At 41.6% G+C, this 27,280-nt stretch overlaps 1 protein-coding gene across 1 annotated transcript; it reads right to left on the bottom strand.

Annotated features, from left to right (window-relative positions):
• Nucleotides 1-1,079: 1,079 nt before the first annotated feature.
• On the bottom strand, nucleotides 1,080-13,069 carry DLK1 (delta like non-canonical Notch ligand 1). The gene is made up of 5 exons (XM_026698504.2): nucleotides 12,798-13,069; nucleotides 9,572-9,635; nucleotides 6,774-6,904; nucleotides 4,697-4,841; nucleotides 1,080-2,500 (listed from the first exon to the last, which is right to left on the bottom strand). Exons 1-5 carry the CDS (start codon nucleotides 12,868-12,870, stop codon nucleotides 1,786-1,788), a joined length of 1,128 nt encoding a protein of 375 aa, XP_026554289.1. The 5' UTR covers nucleotides 12,871-13,069; the 3' UTR covers nucleotides 1,080-1,785.
• Nucleotides 13,070-27,280: the final 14,211 nt, after the last annotated feature.

Here is a 27,280-nt window from a genome sequence, read left to right as displayed (position 1 = left end):
ATTGATAATAGGGTAAATTAATTCAAATCTATTTTTATTGCAGCAAAAATAATTGCATCTGATGAAGTACAGTAGACTTTTGTTTTCAAACATACTGATCTTAAAAGTGTCCTAGTTTTGTTATAGATTTCAGCATACATAAATCTCCCCATGAATTCAGTAAGGACTATGATCGTGTAGCATGTTGGGTCCTTCTATATCTTGATGGCAAGTAAAAATCACTAAGCGACTAAATTTCGGGGAAATCCAACTAACAGTTCTCTTATTCCTCAAATGCACCAATGCTAAGAGATTTAAGTATCCCATTTTATTACCTCACCTCTGCTCTGAACCAGCTAATTTGCCTTTAAAAATCCATTCTTCCTTCACCATTGTTTCTTCATCGCATCCATGGAGGGTAATCACACTGATCTATTTAGCTTAGTTTTACTTTATTTTGTCCCACTTTACCTCAGACCTTAAGTACATGGGGATTAACTTCATTTTTTACCTCAGTAACAACTTTGTGAGATACCTTGGATGACAAAATAGCTATGACCTAGATTCACCTGTCCAGATATATAGTTGAGCATAGACCCAAACTCATGCACTAACTACTGGGCCATGGTTTTATTGCAGGGGATGTAGTGGGATAACTTTGAAAGTACCATATATATGTAGTTTTATCATTACTGGTCATTGCATCTTTTTATTTGGAGAGTAGTATGCTACTGAATAATCACCTGCCAGGGAACAATAATCGAAGAGATATCAGCTTTGAATTCAACATCTAATTAACCTGAGGTTGGCTACTGGTTGACCACTGAGGTCAATAGAATGTTAACGTTCAAGACGTGCGGACTTCAACTCCCAGAATTCCTTAGCCAACAAGGCTGGCTGGGAAATTCTGGGAGTTGAAATCTATCCATTTTAGAATTGTCAGAGTTGAGAAACATTGCTTTGATTTATCAAAAACTCCTAGCCATATGTCTGAGGATATGGACATTATTTTCTCACTGTTTGAACTGGAAAATATTGTGCCCAGATTGAGGAAAATGTATAAATGAGAATTATCAAAAGAAAACAATTACTCTTACAGGTAGCCCTTAATAACTATTTATTCAAAATAAGCATTAGAAATTCATTCAGAAATATCACAGTTGCCAAACATAGCACATAATATGGCAATAGCTATCTTAATTAAGAATATTGTATTGACTTTTTATTTACAATAACAGTCATTCAATGGTGCATGTGTCTGTCAGAAGCAAACCCCACAAAGTATATTGGAACTTACTTTCAGTATATAATATAGGATTACAACCTAAATTAAGTGTAATAGGTTTGTAAGCATTGGCACATAATATTCCTTTCTTCAGAGCCCTGGTGTGATCTTCAGAGCCCCTAAAAAGAAGTTGCTGCTGAATTTAAAATGTTAGAGAATGGAAAAGATATTAAATACATGAGGACTAATTATGATTAATTAACTAAATAAACTAAAACTTACATTATTTTTTTCAAAGTAGGCCAGGCTCTTCTGTTTTGCATTCCTAGCTTTCCACTCAAGGGCTAAATATAGCTTTCAGTCCCCAAAAGTTTATGCAGCCCTGGTTCACAAAACAATTTAACTAGAAAACATGCTTGGGAAATGAGTATTTCTCTGGCAAAAGCGGAGCATCTTTCTTCTTTGTCAACTGGTCCAAAGCCCAAATTTTTGTCACAGGTAAAAATAAAAATGGACCTATCTCTCTGACACATATGGAGCTTGAGGTGTCCTTGCTAAATAAAAGGATTGAGATACACAGACTATTCATTACCCTGATTAATCTTCTCAGGAAATATTATATTCACAGAAACATTTTCATCATCATTTGCTTTTAGAAAGCAATCCCTCTCCTTGTGCAGTAAATGGCTGTATCTGGCATTGGATAGCCATACTTCAAATTTAGAAAAAAATATAATCCCAGTTGTACCCAAAACAACAAGACATGTAAGAAAGCTTAGGACCATGAAGCAGATCACCTGACTCTTAGTGAGCAAGGACTGCCTGTTTTCAATTGTCTCTTTTATGGTCAGTATTTCCTTCTCTTGCAGCTGAGCTGATTTAAGGTGCCCTCTCAAATGCAGGTGGCGATTCTGATTCTGTCTTTGTTTAATCACCGCATTCACGCTTGTGTTTCTAGTGGAAAAACTACAGGTGGGCCCAGCGAAGTATGGTTTGCAAATACACATGAAGCCTCTGCCACGGTGTCCATGACATGTCCCACCATTTTCACAAGGGCTACTATCGCAAGCTGGGATGCGGTTACGGCACAGCACACCTCCATAGCCAATCGGACAAGAGCAGTGGAAGCTCTTGCCAATATCTGTGCACGTGCCTCCATTTTCACATGGGTTTGGTTCACAGTCATCAATGTCAAGCTCACAAAACTGTCCAGTAAATCCTGGAGAGCACACACAAGACGCGTAAGGTGCAAACCCATCATCGTCCAAACAACTTCCTCCATTTTGACAAGGTGAGCTGCAGTTCAAAAGAAGAGGAAAAAGAAATAGATGAACAAAAGGTGATCACTTATAACAGGGGTCCCCAACAGCCGGGCTGCAGCTCACTTGTTCAGAACTGGACCACGCAAGTGGTAGGTGAGTGTAAGCATGCGTGCAGAGCTCCACTTGTGGGCCACCACTTGTGCAAATGGAGCTGCGCATATGCATGCCTAGAGCTCACACTAAACCATCCCCTCTTCCACCCACCAGGCTGCCAAGTAAGAAAAGTTGGGGACCGCTGATTTATAATTCACGTCAATAACAGTTCTGCTTCCTTGCATTTCTCCCTTCCTTTTTTTTTCTTTAAAAGAACTCATACGCATAAAATGAAATGTTTTAAGTTTGGGGCAAAATACCACCACTAGAAGTGTTTTACTAGAACATTTCAAACTCAATCCATTTGAATTGTTCTGAGTGTTAGACTACAGACAACATAGCAAACTCAAAGTAAGATGTAGGCCCTAGATGAATCCAGGTCCACAAAGGCCACTGCTTCACTGTTGTGAAAAGGGGTTGACATTTAACTGCCTGGGATCACTGGCAACTCTTTGGAAAAGCTGCAATTTGCTTTGGAAAGGCTTCAGCCATATCTTCTTCCTGGTTGGGCGTAGACAATAGAGTAGACAATGGTTTATTGCTTTTATTTATTCATTTACTTTAACCCAGATGTATTCTATAGCAGGGGTCACCAACCTTTTGGACCTCCAAACTCATAATTTTAAATCCTGTGGACCACTAATATGAATTTTGACTGACAGTGGCTTGCAGAAAGCAGCAGACACCCTGAGAAAATCCCCCAAAAATTCTGCAGGAAAATTCCCCACCCCGTTTTCCTACCGATCGATCATTCTTTATTTTGGATTGCAGGATACAGTCTCCAGCTCTGTTCTCGGGGGAGGGGGGAGAGAGAGACTTTTGGCTTCATGCAAGTTTCCCCCTGCCCTTCCCCCCCCCTCCCCTCACTACCTCGTGTTGTTTGCAACGCAAGCCTTGTGTTCCTGTGGGCGCTGCAGCCTTGTGTTCCTGTGCAGCCTGGATTAACTGCTTTGGGGGGTGCTTTGGGGGGTGCTTTGGGGGTGACATTTCTCTGCGGACCACCAAAATTTTCTTGTGGACCATCAGTGCTCCCTGGCCCACTGATTGGTGACCACTGTTCTATAGTATTGCAAAGTCCATTCATTCTGAACAAATCTTTTTTAAATACAGTAGTTCTCTTCTTCCTTTTCTCTGCTTTTGTTCCTTTTTGAAGAAATTGTATCCTTCAGTTACTGCATTCCAAGAGAATTATCATACCATATATCTGCCATATTTATTAAATTATTTTATACCAAGAACTCAGACTCATCTTATTTCCCATGGTCTTAATATTAGTTTATAACTAATGAAAGTCATAAATTTTCTGAGCCAATATTCTGATTTTTTTTTTTTGGTGTGCTTTCAGAATCTCATTTCAACAACTTCTACAGTGCACAAGTCTTTATGAGGTCTTATTGCATTTTCACCACTCATTAGGTTGTATTTAAAGTCTTCCTGATCAACATATTTTTATTAGGTCCTGCAAGATACATCCCATCTTGTGCCAGAAACCTATCTACAAAATTCAGACCATGATTCTGGAAACCAAATCTCTTCCTTTGAAAGCAAGTCAGGTATTAAGTCTCTGATACTTGTACTTAAATACCACAAAAACCTAGTATATGATCCAGTGATGGGTTTCCAAATTTTTCCCTACCGGTTCTGTGTGTGTGCACGTGACGTATTAATTTGTTTTACTGCTTTTGTAAAACATTTGTAGCAAAACAGTCTCGTTTTAATGGCAAAAGGCCAAATCTCCTTCTTTAGATTTTTGCTTTTTTATCTGCTAGCCAAAAGTGAGTAGGGCTGATGAGTAGCACAAAAACAAATGAATATACCAAACTTATCTAAATCATGAATTTGCTTTCCCATGTACAAGTTACATTCTTTCCCAGTTTCCATTTTACAAGAGCAGAGAGCAGGCACAGAAATAAAAAGACAGACATTGAGGGGCTGTGATCTTGAGAATTCCTTTCAATAATTTTCACTGAGAATTCCTGCAGCTGCCATGCCAATACACCTGGAAATTGTCAAACTGAAGAAGATTGTATTAGTTACCAAAGTCAAGTGTAAATCAACAAACATGATCCATATTTACCCATTAACAATACAGGGTCCCCTTTTCATGTGACAGTTTTTTCCCATATAGCCTTGAGCGCACAAGCAAGTGTATCCACCATTTCCAGTCTCAACGCAATTCTTTGAGTAATTTGAACAAGGCTTGGAAGAACAAGGATGAACAACTGTGTTAAAACAGAAAAAAAGAGAAACATATTTTTCTTATGATCATGATGATCTTTCTCTAACAATAACTAATGTTTGCCTATTTACATGAAAGGAAAATATACAAAATCAGAAATATTCTGTTTTATCCCATTAAAACAGCTCTTTAGAATCTGAACTAAATATCTTATTTATATGTTGTGATTTCTGTGGCGCTCCAATAATAAGACTGGGTAGTTTGTATACATAAAACAATAAAACACCAGAATATTAAAATCATTAAAAGATTTCCTGGTTCCTTGGAGCAAGCAATCATGAAAATCCCTAGTATCCAAACATCAAAAACTTTATAATAATCAACACTTTGAATTGTACTTGGAAACTTACAGCTACCCAGTTGGAGTGACCAAAATTATTTTGCTGAATCAGCTTTTGGCCTATCCCAATTATCGTTCCTCCAAATAGCCTTCAAAGGCAATGTAAGATGCTGATACTTCAGTCACAAGGGAATGAGGGCAGACCTGCCAAAATTGGACACAATCTCTCCTGGATACAACTTCCAGGAGGATCTATGGATACAAAAGGATCCCTAGACAGAGATCTGGGGGAGTGGGAGAAGGGCAAGTGACAAAATGTATGTCACAATTTGAATTACTTCCCTTGCATATTTTCATGCAATACTCCAGAACAAATCTGGAAAAGTAAAGCCTACATCATAACAACACAATGCACAAAACACAGGAATGGATCCTTTTGTTCCTGCTCTTTTAAGGATAGCACAGATACCCACAGCCAAAGTTGCAGCCATATGGTTCTAGAGTGAATAGCCATTCCCCCTTGCTGTGTGAACTGGTTTGACAGCTTGGCCACTAAATTTCCTGCCTGGCAGAGGACAGAGATGTATAACTGGGAATTGTTAGCCTACTGATGATTTCTGATTCTGAACTGATATATGACCTCTTCTAATGCTAGATAAGATAAGGTAGAGGACCAATCCCTGGATTTTTATATTGTACTGGCCAAGATCTTGATTTCTCTTCTCCATCACTACTGATTTGAACTGCTTCATTAGGAAGGAATATAATCTCTAATAAAATATTATTTCTGAGTTCCAGCCCTCACATACATTCCCCAAAAACATGACTGATGTTCTTTAATCTAGAGCCTATTGGAGATCATAAGTACTATACAAGAAGTTTTTGCCCCATGCCAAACCCTGAAATGACTGACAAGGATTCAGATAAACCACTTCTTCCTAGTATCACTGCAACTGGGACCTAATCATGTTTTGAAGATGGAGGATAATAAGTTGAGCTATATAGTTAGGGGGCCACTTTAGAGGAGGGTATATTACCTTCTCCTTCAAGATGCCTGACACTACCTTCCCCTTCATAGAGGCATCCAGCTTCCTAGCCCCTTCTTTGGCAGGTCAAACAAGCTAGGAAGGGCAGAGATCCAGCCCATAAGTATCAAAGCTTACATAAGAGGAGACTGTATTTATTAGTATCCATAAAATAAAATGAATTGGAGATGATCTTGCAGATGTTCCTCCAGTCACTTCATCAAGCCTTCAGCAAGTATGAGCAATTTTATCTTTGACTCTTTCTAAACTAAATTTAGCAAGAATTGAAGCCAGGTGCTTTTACACGCAGGGTACATACATTGTCGAGTAACTTCTTGCTAGAAACTCTGCAAGAAAACAACCAAGTTCAGAAAGCACCAAGAATCTACCATTCCATCTCCTTTTTATTATTATAGTGCCATTGTGTGTGTGTGTGTGTGTGTATTTTAAATGGGTATGTTTTATATGGTATCTTTTTCTATATTAACCAAGGTTTGTTGCAACATAGCAATATGTTAAATAAATAAATAGGATATCTCCAACACCAGATGGAGCTCCAACTGTTTTCATTAGGATGTTCATTTAACAGAAAAGGAAATTATCCCCAAACCTGTGTCACAGCGGCTACCAATCCATCCTTCTTCACACATGCACTGGCCTGGCTTCACACATGTCCCGTGCAAACAGCCAGGGAAAGGAACACACTGATCACAGAGAGGGCCTTGCCAACCAGGTCGACATCTAGCAAAATCACAATATGAGAGAGCAAATTAAATAAGATATTTTGGCAAATATAATTAAGAAACTAGATACTGTAGATAAAATAATGGTAATAAGATTCCTTATTCTGATTGTTATGGAAATAAAATTCCTTATTCTGATTAAAAGCAACTACAGAATACTGGTATGGTTTTCTTAGCAAAAGTTCCATGATAATCACCTCATTAACACACTTTTCATCACATAGACAATCCATACTGCATGGCCATGTGCAGTCTCAGTGCTTTTCTGCATCTCCCACAGTTACCCAAGATTTTGATGCTGAAATCTGCTGGCAAGTAGCAGCTTTATGATTTTCCATTTTCTTTTAAAAATAAGCACCAAAATAAAGTCCAATGCTCTGAACACACGTATTTTAGTTAAAGTTTTCCAATAAATGAGGGGTGGGGGAGATTTGTCAGTGAACAGATTATTGTCACTGTATCATGGGCATTATTTCAGTATGTATTTATAAATGCATCAAATATAGATGATGCTAACTAACACCACCAATGGCAAAATACATGAATTATGTATAATCACATTAATGAATCATGTATTAGCATATTATTGCCACTATCATAACATCAATTATTATATAATATTACAATATAACAGCTAGTAGTTTTATGCCATTTATTTGCACGAATGGACATGTATGAAAAATTGAGTGTGGGAAATTTACTCATAGCAGGATAAAAAAGCAGAAATGTAACTCAGGAAAATGTCAACTTAATGCAGCATGTTATAAATTCATATCAGATTGAAGATTTTAAAGAAGACACTACAAACTAAGTTTCCAGAGAAATAGATAACTCTTAAAAGAACTGAATGAGGCTAAGTCACTAAGTTAGAAAAGTGTCATCAAGAATGAGAAAAGAACTGAAATATTTGATTGTAAATGTTTTAACAGCGGCTAGAATTGTATTTGCGAAGAACTGGAAAAATGACAAAATACCTATGCAGGAGGAAGTCATCAAAAAAATATATGGACTGTGCTGAAATGAGTAAACTGACATTTGAAATTAGAGAACAAGCAATTTTATATGATATGGGATTTGTTTTATCAATGGTTGGATAAAAAGGCATGGTAATATAAAAGACTAGATAATTTTGTGATAGAAATCTAATAAATTGATATAAAACATAATATAGATATATATAACCACTGGTTGAAAGTATAACATAAATTTTAAGATAAAACTTGGAACATCACATATAAAATGATGGAATAAATGGTTTAGTCATAGATGATTAATAACTGATAAATATATAAACATATGTTAGTTTGACAATGTGAAGACTGATATAAATTGTGAGTAAATGACTACAAAAGTATAGCACAAAAGATACGTAACCAACTGACACACTGTATGTATATAAAATGGAAGAGGATTGTATGTTTTTATGTTTTTGTGTGTGTATGTTTGTGTTTAAAAATAAACGTTATTTTAAAAAAAAGAATGAGAAAAGGTCCAAGAAAGATTAGCTAAGTGTTTAATGACTGATCCATTAAAATTTTGCTTTATAAAACCTTAGTAAGACCTCACCTGGAATACCGCATCCAGTTTTGGTCACCACATTACAAAAAAGATGTTGAGACTTTGGAAGTGCAGAGAAGAGTAACTAGAAGGATGAAAGGCCTGGAGCCTAAAACATATAAAGAATGATTGCAACAACTGGGTATGGTGGTCTAGAGAAAAGGATTGGGATGACACGATAGCAGTATTCCAGTATTTGAGGGGCTGCCACAAAGAAGAGGCGGTCAAAATGTTTCCCAAAGCACCAGATGGAAAGATAAGAAACAATGGATGGAAACTAATCAAGAAGAGAAACAACCTGGAATTCAAGAGAAACTTCCTAACAGTGAGAACAATTTGCTTGCCTCCAGAAATTGTGGGTGCTTCATCACTAGTTTTTAAGAAGATACTGAACTGCCACTTGTCTAAAATGGTATAGATCTCCTGCTTGAGCAGCGGGTTGGAACAGAAAACTTCCAAGATCCCTTCCAACTCTATTCTGAATTGAAAATTGGTCAGGCCTAGTTAGAAACAATGAAAATGCATACGAATCATATTTTTCGGAAGCCATCAAACTCATCGTATGTCTATGTAGTGTCCTGTCTTGATTCTTTTGGATCTCAAATATGGACTGCCTAGGAAGACTTGAGTTGAAAAGATATGCATTGATGTGTGAGTGAATGGTCTAATAAGTGAATAAGAAATTTGAGTCTAATAAGAATTTAAGTCTAATAGTGAATAAGAAAAACTAAATCAGTTTTTTTCCCTGTATATCTATTATTGTTGAGCAGACTTCCCTTTCCTCCATATCATAATGCATCCAAGAGGCCTCTCATTCTTCTGGAGCAAATTTCAGAGGAAATCTTTGATCTGCCCATTCTTTTTTGTTCTGCTGGTTTGAGAAACCTTTTTTTTCCCCTTGAATGGCTGTTGTATATTGTTGTTCTTTAAAATGATTGCTAAGAGTTTAAGTCAAGTATGAAGAACACTCTGATTAAAATATTTGGCACTGAATTGCATTTTACATAAATGATTCTTTAAAAAATCGTAAAGTAGCAATAGTGCTTAATTAAATAATATGTGTCCCTTGTTTTTTTTCCTCTGGCAAACGTGCTGCCAATTAACTTACCTGCATTCACTAGAAACTTCACAAAATCCATTCACTGGATGACAACCGGGTTGGCAATCAGCTCCTAAAAAAAAAAAAAAGGAATTGCTATGTAACGTTTCAGAAATTCTTGCAAACATGTTTGCAATGACTTTAGAATAATAAACTTATCAACACAATAGTCTGTTAGCAATACACTCTAGACATTCTGGGATTTTAGCCCTGTATAGTTTGGCTCATTTTCTGGTTTTGTTAGGAATTTTTAAAAAGTGCCCTGTTGTTTCTTTTTTCCTTAACATTTTTGAGCGTTATAGTTACAATTTTCAGCCCTAAATGACTTTTTTTTCCTTTTATCAGACATTTTCACCCTAAGTAAATAATTTTAATTACATCAGCACTCATAGTTGTCATACTGCAACAATTCTGCAATATTTTATTGACCCAGTGAGTGGGCATGCAAATTCACAGAATACATGGTTACTGCTTTTTACTTTTTATTATGCTATATATATATATATAATATATATATTTTATTTTATTATCTATATATATATATTTTATTATTATATATATATATATTTTATTTTATTATGCTATATATATATATATATATATATATATATATATATATATATATATATTTCATTTTGGGTATCCCTAAAATTTGGCATCACAGGACAGTGCCTATTCAGCCTTAGCAATACAATGTTTCACTGAAAAATGTAGACATAATTTAAAAACCTGTAGTTACTTTGTATTTTTAAATTCTCCCTTTTTGATGTTTCGACTGTGAATACGCTTTCTTATGGAGCCAAATCAACAATTACAGTACAACTGTTGGGAGAAGGAATTAGGGGCAAGAGGAAATGATATTGAATGGCACAAATTCTGACCAATTGTGCTTCATACTGCTAGAGTCTGTCTTCCTATTAGAATTGTACAATAGACTATAAACTTTTCAGCCATGAACATGAATGTGCCATTTAAAGTCATACTAAATAATCCTTGTGGGATGAATCTCAGCTCACTTCACACCTGAATTCTTGTTTATATGCTTTCAGTTGAAAGTACAAAGATCAAAGAAAAGGCACTACTAACTCCAAAATGATTTGACTTTTGGTTTAAGCCACAACACCAATATTAAATAAACCCAATATTCCTCAGTTTGATATTAAATAATTGAGAAAAGCAAAATAAATAAGCATAGGAGTTAGAAGTTCATTATATTGCCACAATGATAGAATATAACTCCTACAACAATTTAGTTCTCTCAGAACAGGGTGAAAAAGGCAATCCTGCACACTGTATTTCTGTGAATGGCCCTCAATGAATTTCAGAGAATAACCTTAATTGATCTTGAACTGTATTGCACTCAATAGGACTTCTAAAAAAATTATACAAGATGTAGCTGTTTGATATTGCCACGGCATATCTAATTAAAACTAGAACATCAACTAACATTATTAGCGCATAGAACATATAATTGATTCAAAGGACGAGACCTTTAAAGACCTAGGATAACTTATGAACTGACATGATAAACTGGGTGCCATGACTGCAGAATTCTATGATTTTACCTGACATTCACATGTGATTTTGTGCGAGATCTATAACAGAATTGAACATCCTCTCTTTTTTTTGTCAAATTTTGTAAAAAAAAAATAAAATCTACAAATCAGAATGTACATTACCGTGTTTCTCATATAATAAGGCCAGGTCTTTTTTTTTTTGAGCCCCCCCAAAATGGCTAGGCCGTCTTTTGGGGGTGACTTAATTCACCCCCCCCTTGCATCTTGGGGTGGGGCAGCAGCGACGGCTTGGATGTTGACCTCAGTGTTGGTGGGGCACTTCATATCGGGGTCAACACAGGCAGCACCATATCCGGGTCTGCAACAAAAGTACTTCCTAACGGCAAGCCCCCTCTCCCCATTGTGCATGTTTTAATATAGGCCTTAATTTGGGGGAGGGGCTTAATTTCATTTCATGCCTATAAAACATGCTGGGACTTCCTATTGGGGGAGGCCGTATTGTTGGAGAAACAGGCAGTGCTATTGATAGCTTTAATTCATTTGGAATCTGGCTGGGCCAAGGAGCATATAAATTGCAATAAATAAATGATAATTGTGGTAGGTAGTCCATAAAAGTTAAATTCTCATTGAATTCATAGATCATGCTTAAGCAAGCTAGACTTAATGTGCAAGGTTTCAGTCTATCAGATGTGTACATATATGTTTCACACAACATGATTCAAAGAAAAATCACATTTGGCGGTTTCATATTTATCAATTTCTCACTGATGATGTCCATTATAGGAGGTGAAAAATACAAATGATTGAAACTCAGATACATTGGAAAAAAACACAAGCAAGTGTACTTCAGTGTAAGAAAAGATAAGGGCATTTCTGGTTCTAAGTTAAAATGAAAATAAATGTCACAGAAAGTTTGTCATATCTTTGCAGCTGGGACTCATTGCATTAATTAACCGACCTGAACACATTAAATTCCTAACTCCTTTTCAGTTCCTAAAAAGGGTTGAAAAATTTAAAAAAAGTCATTATCTAAAACAAGCTTATTATTGATGTCTAAAACTGTTACCCTATAACAAAGGAAATAAACAGTTTAAAATAGCTTTCTCTCCTCCCTCCCTCTCTCCCTCCCTCTCTCCTATCTATCTATCTATCTATCTATCTATCTATCTATCTATCTATCCATCTCTCTCTCTCTCTCTCTCTCACCTGAACACACACACACACACATTTTCCCACTGATGTACCAGCCTACATTTCTAGAACAGCCAAACTGGCTGTAGATAAGAAGGATTATAAAGTCGAGAGCATCGGATTGAGGACAGATAAGTTAGCCACATCCCTTTCCACCATCCCGAGCTTTCACAAACCCGAAGGGCACATTCAAATAATAACAACAACAACAAAAAAAAAAAAATCCGAAGACGAGCAAAATTGTCCGCAAAACGCATTTTCTTGAAAAGAGCCTCGCACCGAAGAAAAGTGGTCCGGCCCGGCTCTTCTAAACAGTTTTGGAAACGTCACGTGAAACCCTCGGGGCTTACTTCCGAGGGGAGCAGGGTTTAAACCGGCTACAAACCCTTTTGCGGCTCTGAAGCCCTTCCAGCTGCTCAATCCTAGCGAGCGCCCATTCGCCCAGCAACATACCTTCCCGAACCCCGCAGAAGCCAAGACGGGCGCGGGCGGGAGCGCTTCAAGCCATCCCGGGACTCCCTTCTTACCTTGGGCCAGCGGCAGACAGACGACCAGCGCCCAGAAAAAGCAGCCCAGGTATTTGGCGGTGTGGGAATCCATCGCCAAACGCGCCCGGCGAAGGGGCTCATGCCCTACTTCGAATGCCTACGGTGGAAAAGAGGACTGAGGCCGCCGCCGCCGCCGCCTCCGCTGCACGCGGGAGGGGGATTCCCTCCGCCCAAGAAGTGCCCCCGGTTGCCTTGGCCTACAGGCGAGATTTCATGGCGATTTATATATGTATATATATAAATATATATTTGTATGTTTGGTCATTTGCTTTCCTTTTTTTTTCCCAGGAAGGAAAGGGAGGGGAACTTTCTGCCGCAGCAGCAGCAGCAGGAGGAGGAGGAATGATTCTCGTTGTAAGAAATCCAAGCCCCACCTAAACTGGGGCGAAGCTCTTCTCTCCTGACCAAGGAAAGGGGTCAAGGCATTCTCACGTTCGCGCTCTCACTTTGCCGGGAATCTGCCTGGGAGGGGGAAACAAAGAAAGAAACAAAGAAAAAAGAAAGAAAGAAAAGTGGGGGGGGGGGGAAAGAACAGGCGTAGGAATAGCAAAGAGGCGGAAAAAAGAAGGGAGGAAATACAATACTAAAAAAAAAAAGGCGGTCAGGATTGCACTTCAGCTAGTTGGGTCTTTTGGCTGCCATCCTGACGCGTGTATGTACTGCTCCTCCCCGGTTCCACTTGTTGCTCAATAATCCGCATCCCAACCATCTTCCCTGCGCCGAGATGAAGGAAAGCGAGATGAATTTGACTCCTCCTCCACTCTATCAAAACAGGCCCCGTCCTTTAGATTAGAAGTGAAGCGGTCAAGATTTCCGCGCATCGGCGTTTAAGGAGTAGCGGATCGCGCAAACAGGACGCCTGGCGATTCTTTCCCGTGCTTAAATGACAGGGCTGCTCCGCTAGATGCCGGAACGTTTGCTAGAGAGAGATTAGATTTGGCTAAACAGCAGTTGCTTGATTTCCAAAAACACCGTTTAAACGCAGTCTTAATCCAATCGCTTTGACAGCCCTGTGGGGCAGCTTCCTTTGGAAGCTACCTGCAAAGATATAACAGAAAGTTAAATGGAAAAAGGCCTCCCACAAATTTGTACGATAATGAGACCCATAGAATATAAAATCATAGGGCTGAAAGGGACCTCAGAGATCTTCTAGTCCAACCCTTTGCTCAAGGAAGGAGATTATACCATCCTGGTCAAATGGTTGTCTAGGACATGGATCTCCAACCTTGGCAACTTTAAGACTTGTGGACTTCAACTCCCCGAGTTCCTCAGCCAGTATGGCTAGCAGAAGAACTCTGGGAGTTGAAGTGCACAAGTCTTAAAGTTGCCAAGGTTGGAGACCCCTCTATTTTTTAAAAACTTTCAGTGAACTTGCTACTCACCATATATATCTCTTGACAACTTTGACCTTCAGAAGCCGCTGGTGGGGATTTGTTTTGTATGTGTTGTATTGAAAAAAAATAAAACTGTTGTATTGAAAAAAAATAAAAGTCCACTTGTCTGTCAGATGGTTGAATCAGATCAAGTCAGTGGTATTTGACCAAGATTTATTTGACTTTATGATAGGTGACATCCATCTAGCTTGCGTGGTACAGGGGGAAAAGGCTAACATTTTTCAAGGTTTTATGGTCTCCCTCTGAAGATACTTTTAGATCAAGGGTCTTCAAACTTGGCAAGTTTAAGACTTGTGGACTTCAACTCCCAGAATTCCTGAGTTAACATGACTGGAGGAGGAATTCTGGGAGTTGAAGTCCACAAGTCTTAAAACTGTCAAGTTTGAAGACCCCTGCTTTAGATGGATTGTTGCAGATGCAGTGTTTTTCCTCTTATTCCAAGCAAAGGCTTTCTGCTCAGACATCCATGGTGAATTTGAAGTGACATGGTCAGAGGCAGCAAGTTTGGTTGGTCTCAGTATAGCAGGTTTGCTGTGGAATTGCTCCTTCCACCCAGTCTTTGGAACCAGCATCAGTGACTGCAAGGCAAACCAGAAGTCCAGTTTTTGCAGTCATTTAATTTCCCCCTTTTAAACAAAACTCTGAAATTGATCAGTCTCTGCTTCATGCATGTAACTGAAATGATTTACCTTTTTCATGGCCTATATGACATGGAATTCCCTTACCTGAACACTGCTGCCAAGGGTTCCCTGGCTCCTAGCATCTTAGGGTAATTTACAGTTCCTGCCCAGGCAGGAGTGGGCTTCAAAAATTTTAGCAACGGGTTCTCTGCCCGGTTGCTGGGTGGGGACATGGTGGGCGTGGCCTAGTTGGCCTCTTGCACCACGGTGGGGGAGGGTGTTTTTGCCATCCCTGGGCTCTGGAGGCTTTCCTTGAGCCTCCGGGAGGGCAAAAATGGCCTCCCGGGGCTCTGGAGTCTCTCTGAAAGCTGGAAATGGGCCCATTTCTGGCCTTCCCAAACTTCTGGGAGGCCCATTTCTCACCACCCCCAAGCCTCTGTGTGTGCCCTGCAATTACCTGCTTCCGAAACTGGGCATGTGGGGATCAGGGGAGGGGAGGGGTGGGCAGGGCAGGGCAGGGCCAGCCAGGAGTGGGATTTGGGGGCTCTTCGAACTGCCAAGAATCTTAGCTAGGGGCTCTCCCAAACCCCTGCAAACCTAGCCCAACCCTGTGCTCAGGACTTTAACACTTACTGATTGTCTACCTCTACACAAATCCAAACAACCACTAGATGGAAGCTAAGAGATACATCAAACTCTCTATTGCCATAAAGTGATCAAAAAGTCAATGCATGGAACCATTTAAGGAACCATACAATGGTTCACTCAGTTGATGATACGATAAAAAATGCAACAAAAAAGGCATTGCATGAAATAACCCCAATATTGTGCCATTTGGAGGAGGCTTTTCACATGATCAACAAATGAGATTGAATAGAACTGCAATTTCAGCTGAAGGAACCACTTCCAAATGGCCTTATAATATGTATTAAAGTTGTATAGATGGCAGCAGAGACCAAACCTATTCTGGGTGCTCAGAAAAAGGCATGTTGAAAGGTCAACGAAATGTAGTGTGGCATGTATCACTTTCCTTTATTAAAAACTGAAGAGAGGTTGTGATTTCTGACATTAACATGGGTTGGAACCCATTGAGTTTGATCCCCTCATTCAATTCCTGTTATCAAAGCTTTTTAAGGAGAATATTGTTTTAAGGTTTTTTTTATTTTCCCTACACTCAATTTCTTTACTCTGCCCAACCATAAACATTTGGGGGGCACCAACAGAGTGTTCAACTATTGGTTGTGTCAACTGGCCCAAAGTCACCCAGCTGGATTTCATGTCTAAAGTGAGACTAGAATTCACTGGTTTCCAATCTGGTTTGTGATCATTTTGCCAATTGGCAAAGAAGATCTTTAAGGCACAACGTTCTATGAAAGTTTAAATAAATATGTGATTGGCAAGATCTGTCAAAATGTAAGAGCCTAAGAAACTGATTTGGGTTTCTCTGGATCACAGTATAATAGCAGAAAATAATAATAGCCTTGAGTATTTTAAAATGGAAACAATATAGCACATTCTCTCTTGTCAACTTTGCAGCAATTGCTAAAGGAGGAGAGAGAGAAAAATAAATTAATCATATTGCTTTGTTTGTTTATCTTACACTGCTGCCTTACCTAGCCTGGTGCCTTCTGTTGTGTTAGGTCGTGATCCTTATCTGCTCCAGGAGTATGTGCAAAAAATTATTGAAGCAAAACACTGTTCAAAGAAATCAGAGCTAGTACAATGATGTCTTTCTGTGAGATATACTCCAGGTAAAAATATGTCTCCTTTCAGATCTTAAATTAACAAATTTCTGCTTGTAGGAACACAATAGAAAATTGTACTGCCTGCGGAGATTATGTTTTCTGTCATTTGAGGACATTCCCCTCCGGATTCCTCCCTCTTTCCCTCCCCATAAGTAGATAAAATCAGATTTCACCTTCCTTCTCCAACCTCAAGATTCTTTCCAGTGGCCTGACTTCACTTCCTCACCATTGTTCTTGTTATAAAATGCCTTCCTGGTGTTCAACCTAAGTCTTTCCTTTGTAGCCTAAAACCATTTCCTTCTTGCTGACAACCCCCCCACTCCCCAGAACAATAGACTGCTCAGAGCATAAAAAGAAGGGGCAGAGGGAGCTGCATGTTCACATCTGTCACAGTTCTTTTATTTTGAACAGTAAAGTGCAAGGAGTCACAGATTTAATCAAGTCCATCCAAGTACCAAAGGTACTAAAGGGGTACTAAACCTTTCTCTCTCTCCCCCTCCCCAACATCATCTTTCTTAAATCCTTTGCCCATTAAAAATACCCTGAAGTGTCATGTCCCTGTTGGAGCCTGAATCTGCAGAGGAGGATTAGCCGGAGCTGGAGCCAACAGAGATCGAGGAGGTGGCTTCGTTGGCTTTGGAGGAATGTGGGGAAGGGCAGGCTGAGGCAGCCCAGGGCAGGGAGGAATGGGGCAGAATGATTGAGAGAGGGCAAGCAGTGGAAATGAGGAGCGACAGATGATGAGCGAGGACCGCCCCTTCCTGATCCCCAAGCACAGAGAGTGAAGAGAAGGTGGAAACAGCGCAGGCTGACCCTACAACTCGGGAGGAGAGCACCCCACCCCTCTTCACAAGGCACACCTAGGGACTGAGATTGAAGGAAACACTGTGGGGCGGGCCATTTGTCAGGAACAAACGCTGCATTTGTAGAGCTTTGTGTGTGCCATTGAAGACATTTGGAGTTTGCAGGACTGCTTGCTTCTTCCTTGCTTCGTGGACTCAGAGCCTTGTTCCTGGCTTTGTGGACTCATTGTTTGTTCCTTGGTTCATGGACTCATTATTTGTTCATTGTTTCGTGGACCCATTTCCCTGTACTTTTGTTTTGCTGGACTGGGTGCAGCCAGAGGCTGCCATGTATGTGTGCGTGCACTTTGCTCTGGGACTTGCCAAGAATGTGGGAGCATTTGGGGAGAAATTTGGAGCATTAAAGGGGTGTTTGAACTCTCAGCTGGCTGTGTGACCTTCATGCCTTGTCCCAGGTCATCCCAAGAAGTATCTATTTATATATTCTCATTTAGCATTACACTTTTATTCTACTTTCATCCAGGAGCTCAAAGTAAGACAAAGTACCTGGCTGGTTTCCCCTGTCCAGTTATGTCCACCTCTAGGAGAGTGGTGCTCATCTTTGTTTCCTAGCTGAGGGAGCCAGCATTATGCAAATACATTTTTTGTCATCATTTGGCCTGCATAACTAAACTGGGGCTCATGGAATGCTGCTCCCTTGTGGTACCTTATTGAAGTGGTACCTATTTCTCTACTCTCATTTGCATGCTTTCAAACTGCTAGATGGGCAGGAGCTGGGGCAAGGAATAGGAGCTCACTCCATCACATGGTACTTTCAGCTTTCTGTCTAACTCCTGGCAGTTGAATAGTGGAAAAAAGTTTCTAATGGTACTAAGTGCTACAAAGTGCTATAGTTCACACATTTGTGGTATAAAAGCTCAATCCTGGTTCAAGTTTGACCCAGCCTTCCATCCTTCCCCAGGTTGGTAAAATGAGGACCCAGATGGTTGAGGGCAATATGTTGATTCCATAAACCACTTAGAGGGGGCTGTAAAGCACCAGGAAGCAGCATGTAAGTCTAAGCACTATTGCTATTGCTATTGAGAGTGAGGCTCCAAAGTTGTATAAAATTTGAAATATTTGGATATTGTTCCAAGATGTGCTTCAAAATTTCCCATGAAAAACAGGGGTAAATTAATTATTTATAGCTTGAGATATACTAATTGTTTTTTTGACTCCATGCTTTGGATTATAGTTTTAGTACACCAGGGTGGATTTGATTTGGTTCTCCCAAAGGTACACAGTAGAGCAATCTGCCCAGAAAAGTATTAAGATTTTTTAAAATTATTTTTTCAGGTGAGAGATGACTGATGATCAATCAAGGAATGCAATAGCAACACATTTCCTGTATCAGGTGTGCCTAAGACAATATGATCTTTGTGGTAAATTTTAGGATTTAAGATTTTTAAATTCTCTATATCTTCCTCAGAGAAGGAGATTTCCTAAGGCTGCAGATGCATTTTCTTCAGCAAAAGAAGCAGATGGTTGAGGAAGAAATGCCTGTCTTGGGAAACCCAATTTAAGAAAATTCTAGCTCCTTTTAAATAATGGGAAATTAAAGAAAAATCTTCCCTTACCACCATTCAACAATTCCCTCCAGTTATTTTTCACTCCTATGCATCTTTCCCTTGTGAAGAACTCTGTGCTTTATGCATTGGGAATGAAGGGTCTATTTGCATGCCAAAATAAGTGATAATGAATTAGCTGCTTAAGTCAGTGTTTCTGCTGCTACTGCTCTGAAGATGAGAGATCTGCTAATTTACATTTCATCTCCCCTCTGGGTAGAAGTGGTGTTATTCTGCTAGCACTCTTTTTCTAGTCTTAACCTAGTGCTTCCTAAACTTTTGCCTTCAGCACCCCAAACTTATCAGAGAGCCCTTTTTATGGCTTATCAGGAAGCTATTCGTTCATTCATTCATTCATTCATTATCAAGCTTGGATGCTGCCCATCTCACCAAAGGCCACTTACAGACAGTGAATAAAATGCATTATAACACATTACAATGATAAACAAGAATCATAAATTTCAAAGTGTATTAAAATAAATCTAACCAGGATGGAGATGAAGGGGGCAAAGTGTTCACATAGAGGAGATCAGTGGTAGTATTCAAATTTTTTTTACTACTGCTTCTGTGGGCATGGCTTGGTGGGCTTGGTGGGTGTGATGTGGCTTGGTGGGCATGGCTTGGTGGATGTAGCAGAGGAAGGATACTGTAAAATCCCCATTCCCCACCCACCCCACTAACCTGGTTTCCAGCTCCATTCTCCTGTGTAGGGCAAAAAGAGAAGACCCAGCTGGGACTCTGATCAGCTGGGACTCAGGAGGCAGCAAATAGATGGGAGCGGGGCCAATCAGAGGTGGTATTTACTGGTTCTCCAAACTACCCAAAATTTCCACTACTGGTTCTCCAGAACCTGTCAGAACTGGCTGAATAGCACCCCTGGAGGAGATGGGATGCCACCTCCAAAGTGCCACATACCCCCTTGGGACCCCAGGCTAGTTAGCACAGCCATGTCTTCAAGACTTTTCAGAAGGCCAAAAGGGTAGGAAAGGGTCTGACCTTGAGAAGCAAGATGTTCCAGAGGGCATGATCCATGGCAGAAAAGGCTCTTTTTCTGGACCTCACCAGCTAGAATTCCACAGCATTCCCTTTCTGCAAGATGGGTGGTGCAGGCTAATCCCATTGGGTGAACTAGTTACACAGATAGTCTGGACCTGTTATGACTCCCCTTCGAAATTCAAACGAACAAAACAGAAAGCAGCCGTTTCACAATTAAATCAAATGGAAAGAAGTCTTATTAGATAACGGCTGGCAGAAACCACAGCATAAATCTTACTCTGTCCGGCAAACCAGTCCTGGCAATAAATCCTCAGCCTCAGAACTCTTTGCTGTAACGTCCTCACTCAAATAGTCATTTTGTTCCTGGCGAAATGCACCAGCCCAGCTGTGTCCTTTTATACTCATTAAGGCAATGTGCTAATTTACTGACTTGCTCTTCTCATTCGCTCCAGCTGATTTTGCCTTTTCAACCGTCTTCTATTTTTTACATTTAACCACAAATTTTCCAAGTTCTCATCTCCACTAGAAGACTCTCTCAAAAGTTCCCTGTCAGCCATTCCCGGCTGTTCATCAGATAAAGAACCAGAGGAGATCAAAGGTCCTGACAATTCTAATACATCAGGTCTGTCGTCCTTTGTCACGTCCATCTCCTCATCCTGGTTATCAGTCCAATCAGTAAGCCAGGCTGGTTCAAATTGTTCTGACGTAACCTCTTCACTTGAACTCATATCAATCACAGGAGCTGAATCCAAGCCCGGAGCCACAACACTATCCCTCACCGCAGGGCCCTTCCCCCGGGTCTGACGATCCGGATGCGGTTTCGAAGGGAAACGTTCATGAAAGTCCCGAATGATGTCTGGAGCATGAACTGCAGACGCATCCGTCCATGAGCAAATTTCCGAGTCATCCACTCTCCTCCCAACTAAATACTGAAAACGACCCTTGAGCCAACGCGAATCAGTAATGCTGACCACCGTGTCATCAACCTCCGCCTCCTCACGGGGCGTTGATGGGGAAGTCGTACCAGCTGGAGCACGCAGAGGACAGTCCGGGGAATCAGGAACTAAAAGAGAGTGATGGAATACAGGGTGAATACGCATGGAGTGCGGTAAGGTGAGCCGGTATGCCACAGGGTTGATAACCGCCTCAATCGGGAATGGACCGATGAAACGATGGTCCAATTTCCTAATTGGGCGATCGATCCGAAGGTGTTTCGTGGACAACCACACCTTGTCACCCACAGCTAATGGAAGCGATGCTCGACGTGACCGGTCCGCAAACCGTTTATAGTCCTCTTTCGCTTGTTCAAGTTGTTGTCTTACTAAACGGTGGACCGCTTGTAGTTCCTCCAGAAAATCTTGTGTCTCAGGAACCGGTGAATCCATCCAAGTTAATGGGAAGAAGCGCGGATGATAACCTACATTCACGAAAAATGGCGTTACCCGAGTGGAGGTGTGCTGCGAGTTATTAAAAGCGAATTCTGCCAATGGGAGGTATTTCGCCCAATCGCTTTGTCGCTGATTAACAAAACACCTCAAATATTGGGTAAGAATGCCAATCACCTTCTCAGTCCCGCCATCAGTTTCCGGATGGTGCGCTGATGCTAAGCACACCTGAACTTGTAGCGCTGCCATTAACTGTTTCCAAAACTGCGCAGTAAACTGAACCCCACAAACAGAAACCACTCTATCTGGCAGTCCATGCAGACGAAAGATATGCTGTAAAAATAGCTGAGCCATAGTGCGGGATGAAGGTAATCTCCTACAGGGAATGAAATGAGCCATTTTAGTCAACATATCAACTACCACGAGTACCGTCGTGAAGCCCGACGAGGATGGTAAATGCGTGAGAAAGTCCATGGAGATTGCTCCCCATGGTCTGCTCGGAGTCGGCAATGGTTGGAGGAGTCCAGGGGGCACACCCGACGCCGCTTTCGCTTGCCTACACTGGATGCAAGAAGCGACGTAAGAGAACACATCGTGACAAACCCGAGGCCACCAAAAAGTCCGGGTGACCAAATGCAAGGTTTTATAAAATCCAAAATGGCCAGCAGCGGGGTTATCATGACATTGTGTCATGATGAGAGCTCTCAACGACCTGGTAGGTACGTATAATAAACCCGATGTCGGAGCAAGTCCTCTTCAATGGACCATGGAGAATCAGGTCCGACGTCCCCCCGTCTCTGCTGCGTCCACGCATCCAATCGTTGCGGCTCTCGTATGCGAGCCCGCAAGTCTACTGGATCTTGCAGTACGGCCAAGGATTCTGGTGGTAACACCGTTCGTAGAGGAAGAGGATTCTCGGGCCCGATATACTCGGGCTTCCGAGACAGCGCGTCTGCCCTCCGATTATGCCCACTCGGAACATAAGTAACAGAGAAATTGAACCTGGCAAAAAACAACGACCACCGAATCTGGCGTTGGTTCAATTTCTTAGCTGTGGTCAAATGTTCCAAGTTTCGGTGATCTGTCCGAACCTCTACCTTGTGCCGAGCCCCCTCTAAATGATGTCTCCAGGTCTCAAAAGCAGCCTTAATGGCCAACAACTCCTTTTCCCAGATGGTGTAATTGCGCTCTGAAGCTGTGAGCTTCCTAGAATAGTATGCGCACGGGAAAAGAGGCGCACCATCTTTCAAAGCTTGTAACAGTACCGCTCTGATAGCGACATTAGAGGCATCTGTCTCGACCACAAATGGATGATTCGGATCAGGATGCCTCAATATCGGCTCGGCTACAAACGCTTTCTTTAAAATGTCAAAAGCCTGTTGTTGCGGGGGCCCCCACACAAACGGGACCTTCTTACGGAGGAGCTGAGTTATGGGGTCCATTACTTTAGCAAAGTCCGGGATAAAAGTCCGATAGTAGTTGGCGAATCCCAAAAGACGTTGGATGTCCTTGACTCGACGAGGGGCTTCCCAACTACACAATGCCTCAACCTTTTTAGGGTCCATAGCAATGCCCTCGGGAGAAATGATGTGCCCTAAAAACTCTATCGACGACTGAAAAAAGAAACACTTCTCCAGTTTCGCATAGAGCTTATGCTCCCGAAGACGCTGCAGCACTTGACGGACCTGATGAAGGTGGTGATCCCTGGACCGAGAGTAGATTAAAATATCATCCAGATACACCACGACAAACCGATCCAGCATGTCCCGAAAAATGTCGTTCATCAAATGCTGGAATACAGCGGGAGCGTTGGTTAGACCAAATGGCATGACGGTGTACTCGAAATGACCATAACGAGTGCCAAACGCCGTCTTCCACTCATCCCCCTTGCGCATCCGAACCAGGTTGTAAGCCCCACGCAGATCGAGTTTAGTGAAGATAGTAGCCTCCCGCAACCGCTCCATCAATTCCGGAATGAGCGGTAAGGGCTAGCTATTCCTCACAGTGATAGAGTTTAGTCCTCTATAATCACAACAGAGATTCAGTTCTCCCGACTTCTTCTTAACAAAAAGAACGGGAGCCAAAAGAGGGGATGACGAGGGTCGAATAAATCCACGAGCTAAGTTTTTATCCAAAAACTCTCGGAGTGTAACCAACTCGGGTTCCGACATGGAGTATAATCTCCCCTTTGGCAATGGAGCATCTGGTATCAGATCCACGGGACAATCATAAGCACGATGTGGGTGTAATCGATCTGCCTCCTGTTCGCTGAAAACATCGGAGAAGTCCGACAGCTCCAAAGGAATCGAGACAGCAGGAGCGGCGATATCTTGGCCAGCGCAAACATGCCTCAGGTGGTCCACACATTGTAGGCTTGGAAAAGAAATGGCGTTCTGTGACCAAGCCACCAACGGATCGTGCAAACGCAACCAGGACATTCCGAGCACCAAAGGGAGATGAAGGTTCGAGGTGACATAAAAACTTATCGCTTCCTCATGATCCCCAATACGCATACGCACTGGCTGAGTAGCACAGCGAATGGGTCCCGACTTGAGTTCACGCCCATCTACGGTTTCCACCTTAATGGGTGGATTCACAGGAATCAAAGGAATTCCAAAATGTTTAACAAAAGCACAGTCCATAAAGCTGGTTGTAGCCCCTGAATCCACCAGCACAACGGCAGGAATTCCTTCCTTCTGGGACTGTAGGAAGATACAAGTGTCCAAAAGTAAATGCCGAGGAGGACCAGGATTTACTTCGGCAATTTGGGATGGGGGTGGAGGATGTGCCCGACCTAGGGTTTCCCTGAGGTTGGGCCTACCCCGTTTCCTGACGGGCCAGGAGTGGTTTCAGACACAGGTCGGTGAGTCCTTCTCTGAGTGCAGGAATTTGCAAAATGTCCCGGACCCCCGCAATAAAGGCACAAGCCTTCCTGGAACCTTCTCGAACGTTCTCACACCGTTAAGCGAGGGCGGAGTGTGCCTAACTCCATCGGCTCCTCAACATTAACCGTGGGTTGGAAAACTCTCGGTGGCGTGGGTTGTGCACGAGAAAACGAAGATGGTTCCATACCGAGCCGTTTGCATCCACGTTGTTGTAAACGAGCTTCAATTCGTAAGCACTGAACTATCAATGCATCCAAAGTTAAAGCCCTCTCTGCATGGACCAGCTCATCTTTGATGGCATCAGACAAGCCTTCCTGGAATGCAGCCATATGAGCTGGTTTGTTCCAGTTGGAGTCCATACACAGCAAACGAAATTCTGCCACGTATTCCTGCAGGGAACGTTTCCCCTGATTAATGTCCCGTAACCGTCTGTCCACAGTTTGTATCTTAATTGGGTTCTTAAACATCACTCTCATTTGTTGAAGAAAACCCTGGAAATTATTCAACAACGGGCTATCTTGAACTAACAAGGGAGTAGCCCAATTAGCAGCCTGCCCGGTTAATAAACTGATCATAAATCCTACTTTAGACCGGTCAGTTGGGAAGTCTTCAGGCCTCAGAGAGATAAACAATTGGCATTGACCCATAAATGCCGGGAACCTGTCCATTTGCCCAGAAAATTTCTCCGGCATGGATACTGGGCTTTTCCTCACAGGAGGGGCAGGGGGAACAGCAGCAGGGCTTGGTAAGCTGGAAACATAATTCAGCAATTGTGTTACCTGATTCTGAAGTGTCACATTGCTTTGCAGTAGCTGATTAATTTGTTGTTGTTGCTGCTCTACCAAACGCTGCAGTTGATTTGAATCCATCTTGCTTTAAAGATGGTTTGTTTGGGCCAGAAACAATAATGTTATGACTCCCCTTCGAAATTCAAACGAACAAAACAGAAAGCAGCCGTTTCACAATTAAATCAAACGGAAAGAAGTGTTACAAGATAACGGCTGGCAGAAACCACAGCATAAATCTTACTCTGTCCGGCAAACCAGTCCTGGCAATAAATCCTCAGCCTCAGAGCTCTTTGCTGTAACGTCCTCACTCAAATAGTCATTTTGTTTCTGGCGAAATGCACCAGCCCAGCTGTGTCCTTTTATACTCATTAAGGCAACGTGCTAATTTACTGACTTGCTCTTCTCATTCACTCCAGCTGATTTTGCCTTTTCAACCGTCTTCTATTTTTTACATTTAACCACAAATTTTCCACGTTCTCATCTCCACTAGAAGACTCTCTCAAAAGTTCCCTGTCAGCCATTCCCGGCTGTTCATCAGATAAAGAACCAGAGGAGATCAAAGGTCCTGACAATTCTAATACATCAGGTCTGTCGTCCTTTGTCACGTCCATCTCCTCATCCTGGTTATCAGTCCAATCAGTAAGCCAGGCTGGTTCAAATTGTTCTGACGTAACCTCTTCACTTGAACTCATATCAATCACAGGAGCTGAATCCAAGCCTGGAGCCACAATAGGACCCATGTCATGTAAGGCTTTAAAGGCGATAACCAACATCGTGAATTGGGCCTGGAAGCAAATTGGCAGCCAGTCCTTGCGGAGCAGCGATGTAACATAGGCCACCCTAGTGCCCCCCAAAAATGCCTATGCGGCTGCGTTCTGCACCTGCTGAAGCTTCCAGATATTCTTCAAGTGTAGCCACATGCATTGGTGGGCTGCAATCGGTTTAACAACTGGTTTGGTGAGTGCACACTCAGTGTTAAAAAAAACCACCCATTTTAAGCTTAAAAACTTACCTTCTATGTCAGCGCTGGTGAGTAAAACAGCTGAGGCGCAGCAATCTGTTGTGCAGTGTGAATCAGCTGAGCTAAAAAACAGGGAAATACAGGACAGGAAAGGGCAGGGGTGGGTGGGTGGGGCCAACCGCTCACTGGAACTATCGGTTCACTAGAACTGGTTCAAACTGGTAGCAGCCCACCACTGGCCCCATGTAGAGGCATTGTACTAGTCCAAATTGGGTGATAAGAGCTTGAGTTACTGAACGCAGGGACCCCCAATCCAAGAAAGGGTACAACTGATGCACAACATGCACATCTGGGGATTTTGCTGGACTTGCGATTCATGCTTGATCAGCAGGAAGCAGTAATGGTTAGGAGAGATTCTGTTAGGAATCTGTCCACCAATTAGTTGGGTTGGCAATATATAAACCAACAATGTCTGTTTGTAGCTTTAAGACAAAATCACTCTATTGATTTATACTATATTCCGATTGGTTGATTATATTGCAAATTACCATAAGAGGGAGCTAGAGATCATAGCTTGCTCTCTCTGACATTCCGTCTCTCTGACATTCTGTTGCTATCTAAGGTTCTCTGTTGTATTTATGCTGTGCTTATACTTTGATATTTTTGTTTACTGTAAATGACAAAAGCAACTGGTAAGAAGACTTTGTAATTGGATATTCTTTGGACTGTAAAACGTATATTACCTGGACCGTTTATTGGACTGTGCTATTTCTTAAAGTAAACTTTAACTCAATTTAGTGTATCTGTGTGTGGCTGGATAATTATTCATAACTACTCTCATAAACGTTTCCATGTGCATATCCTTGTTACTCAAAGGTTATTCTGTATATATCATAACAGACTCCTAGCCATTACTGCTTCTGGCTCTTTGCACCCTGGGTCTGTCTGGGGAAGTGCCACTTCATCCAGAACAAAAGACGTTAAAGTCCTTCAAGTAGAAGCTCCAAGGACCCCAAAACACTTGGTCTTACCCATAGGTGGTATTCAGCAGGTTCTGACCAGTTCTGGAGAACCAGTAGCAGAACATTTGAGTAGTTTGGAGAACTGGCAAACACCACCTCTGACTGGAGATTTTACAGTATCCTTCCCCTGCCATGCCCACCAAGCCACGGCCACAGAACTGGTAATAAAAAAATTTGAATCCCACCACTGGTCTTACCAGAGCTCAGTTGAAGTCCATTATCCCCCATCCAGATCCCCACAATCTCAAGGCATTGTGGG

This window comes from Pseudonaja textilis, chromosome 1 (assembly GCF_049901715.1).
Source record: "Pseudonaja textilis isolate UNSWEBS1 chromosome 1, rPseTex1.2, whole genome shotgun sequence".
NCBI lineage: Eukaryota > Metazoa > Chordata > Lepidosauria > Squamata > Elapidae > Pseudonaja > Pseudonaja textilis.
Note: the sequence above shows the minus strand (reverse complement) of the source record. Positions and strands in the feature narration are given on the sequence as shown.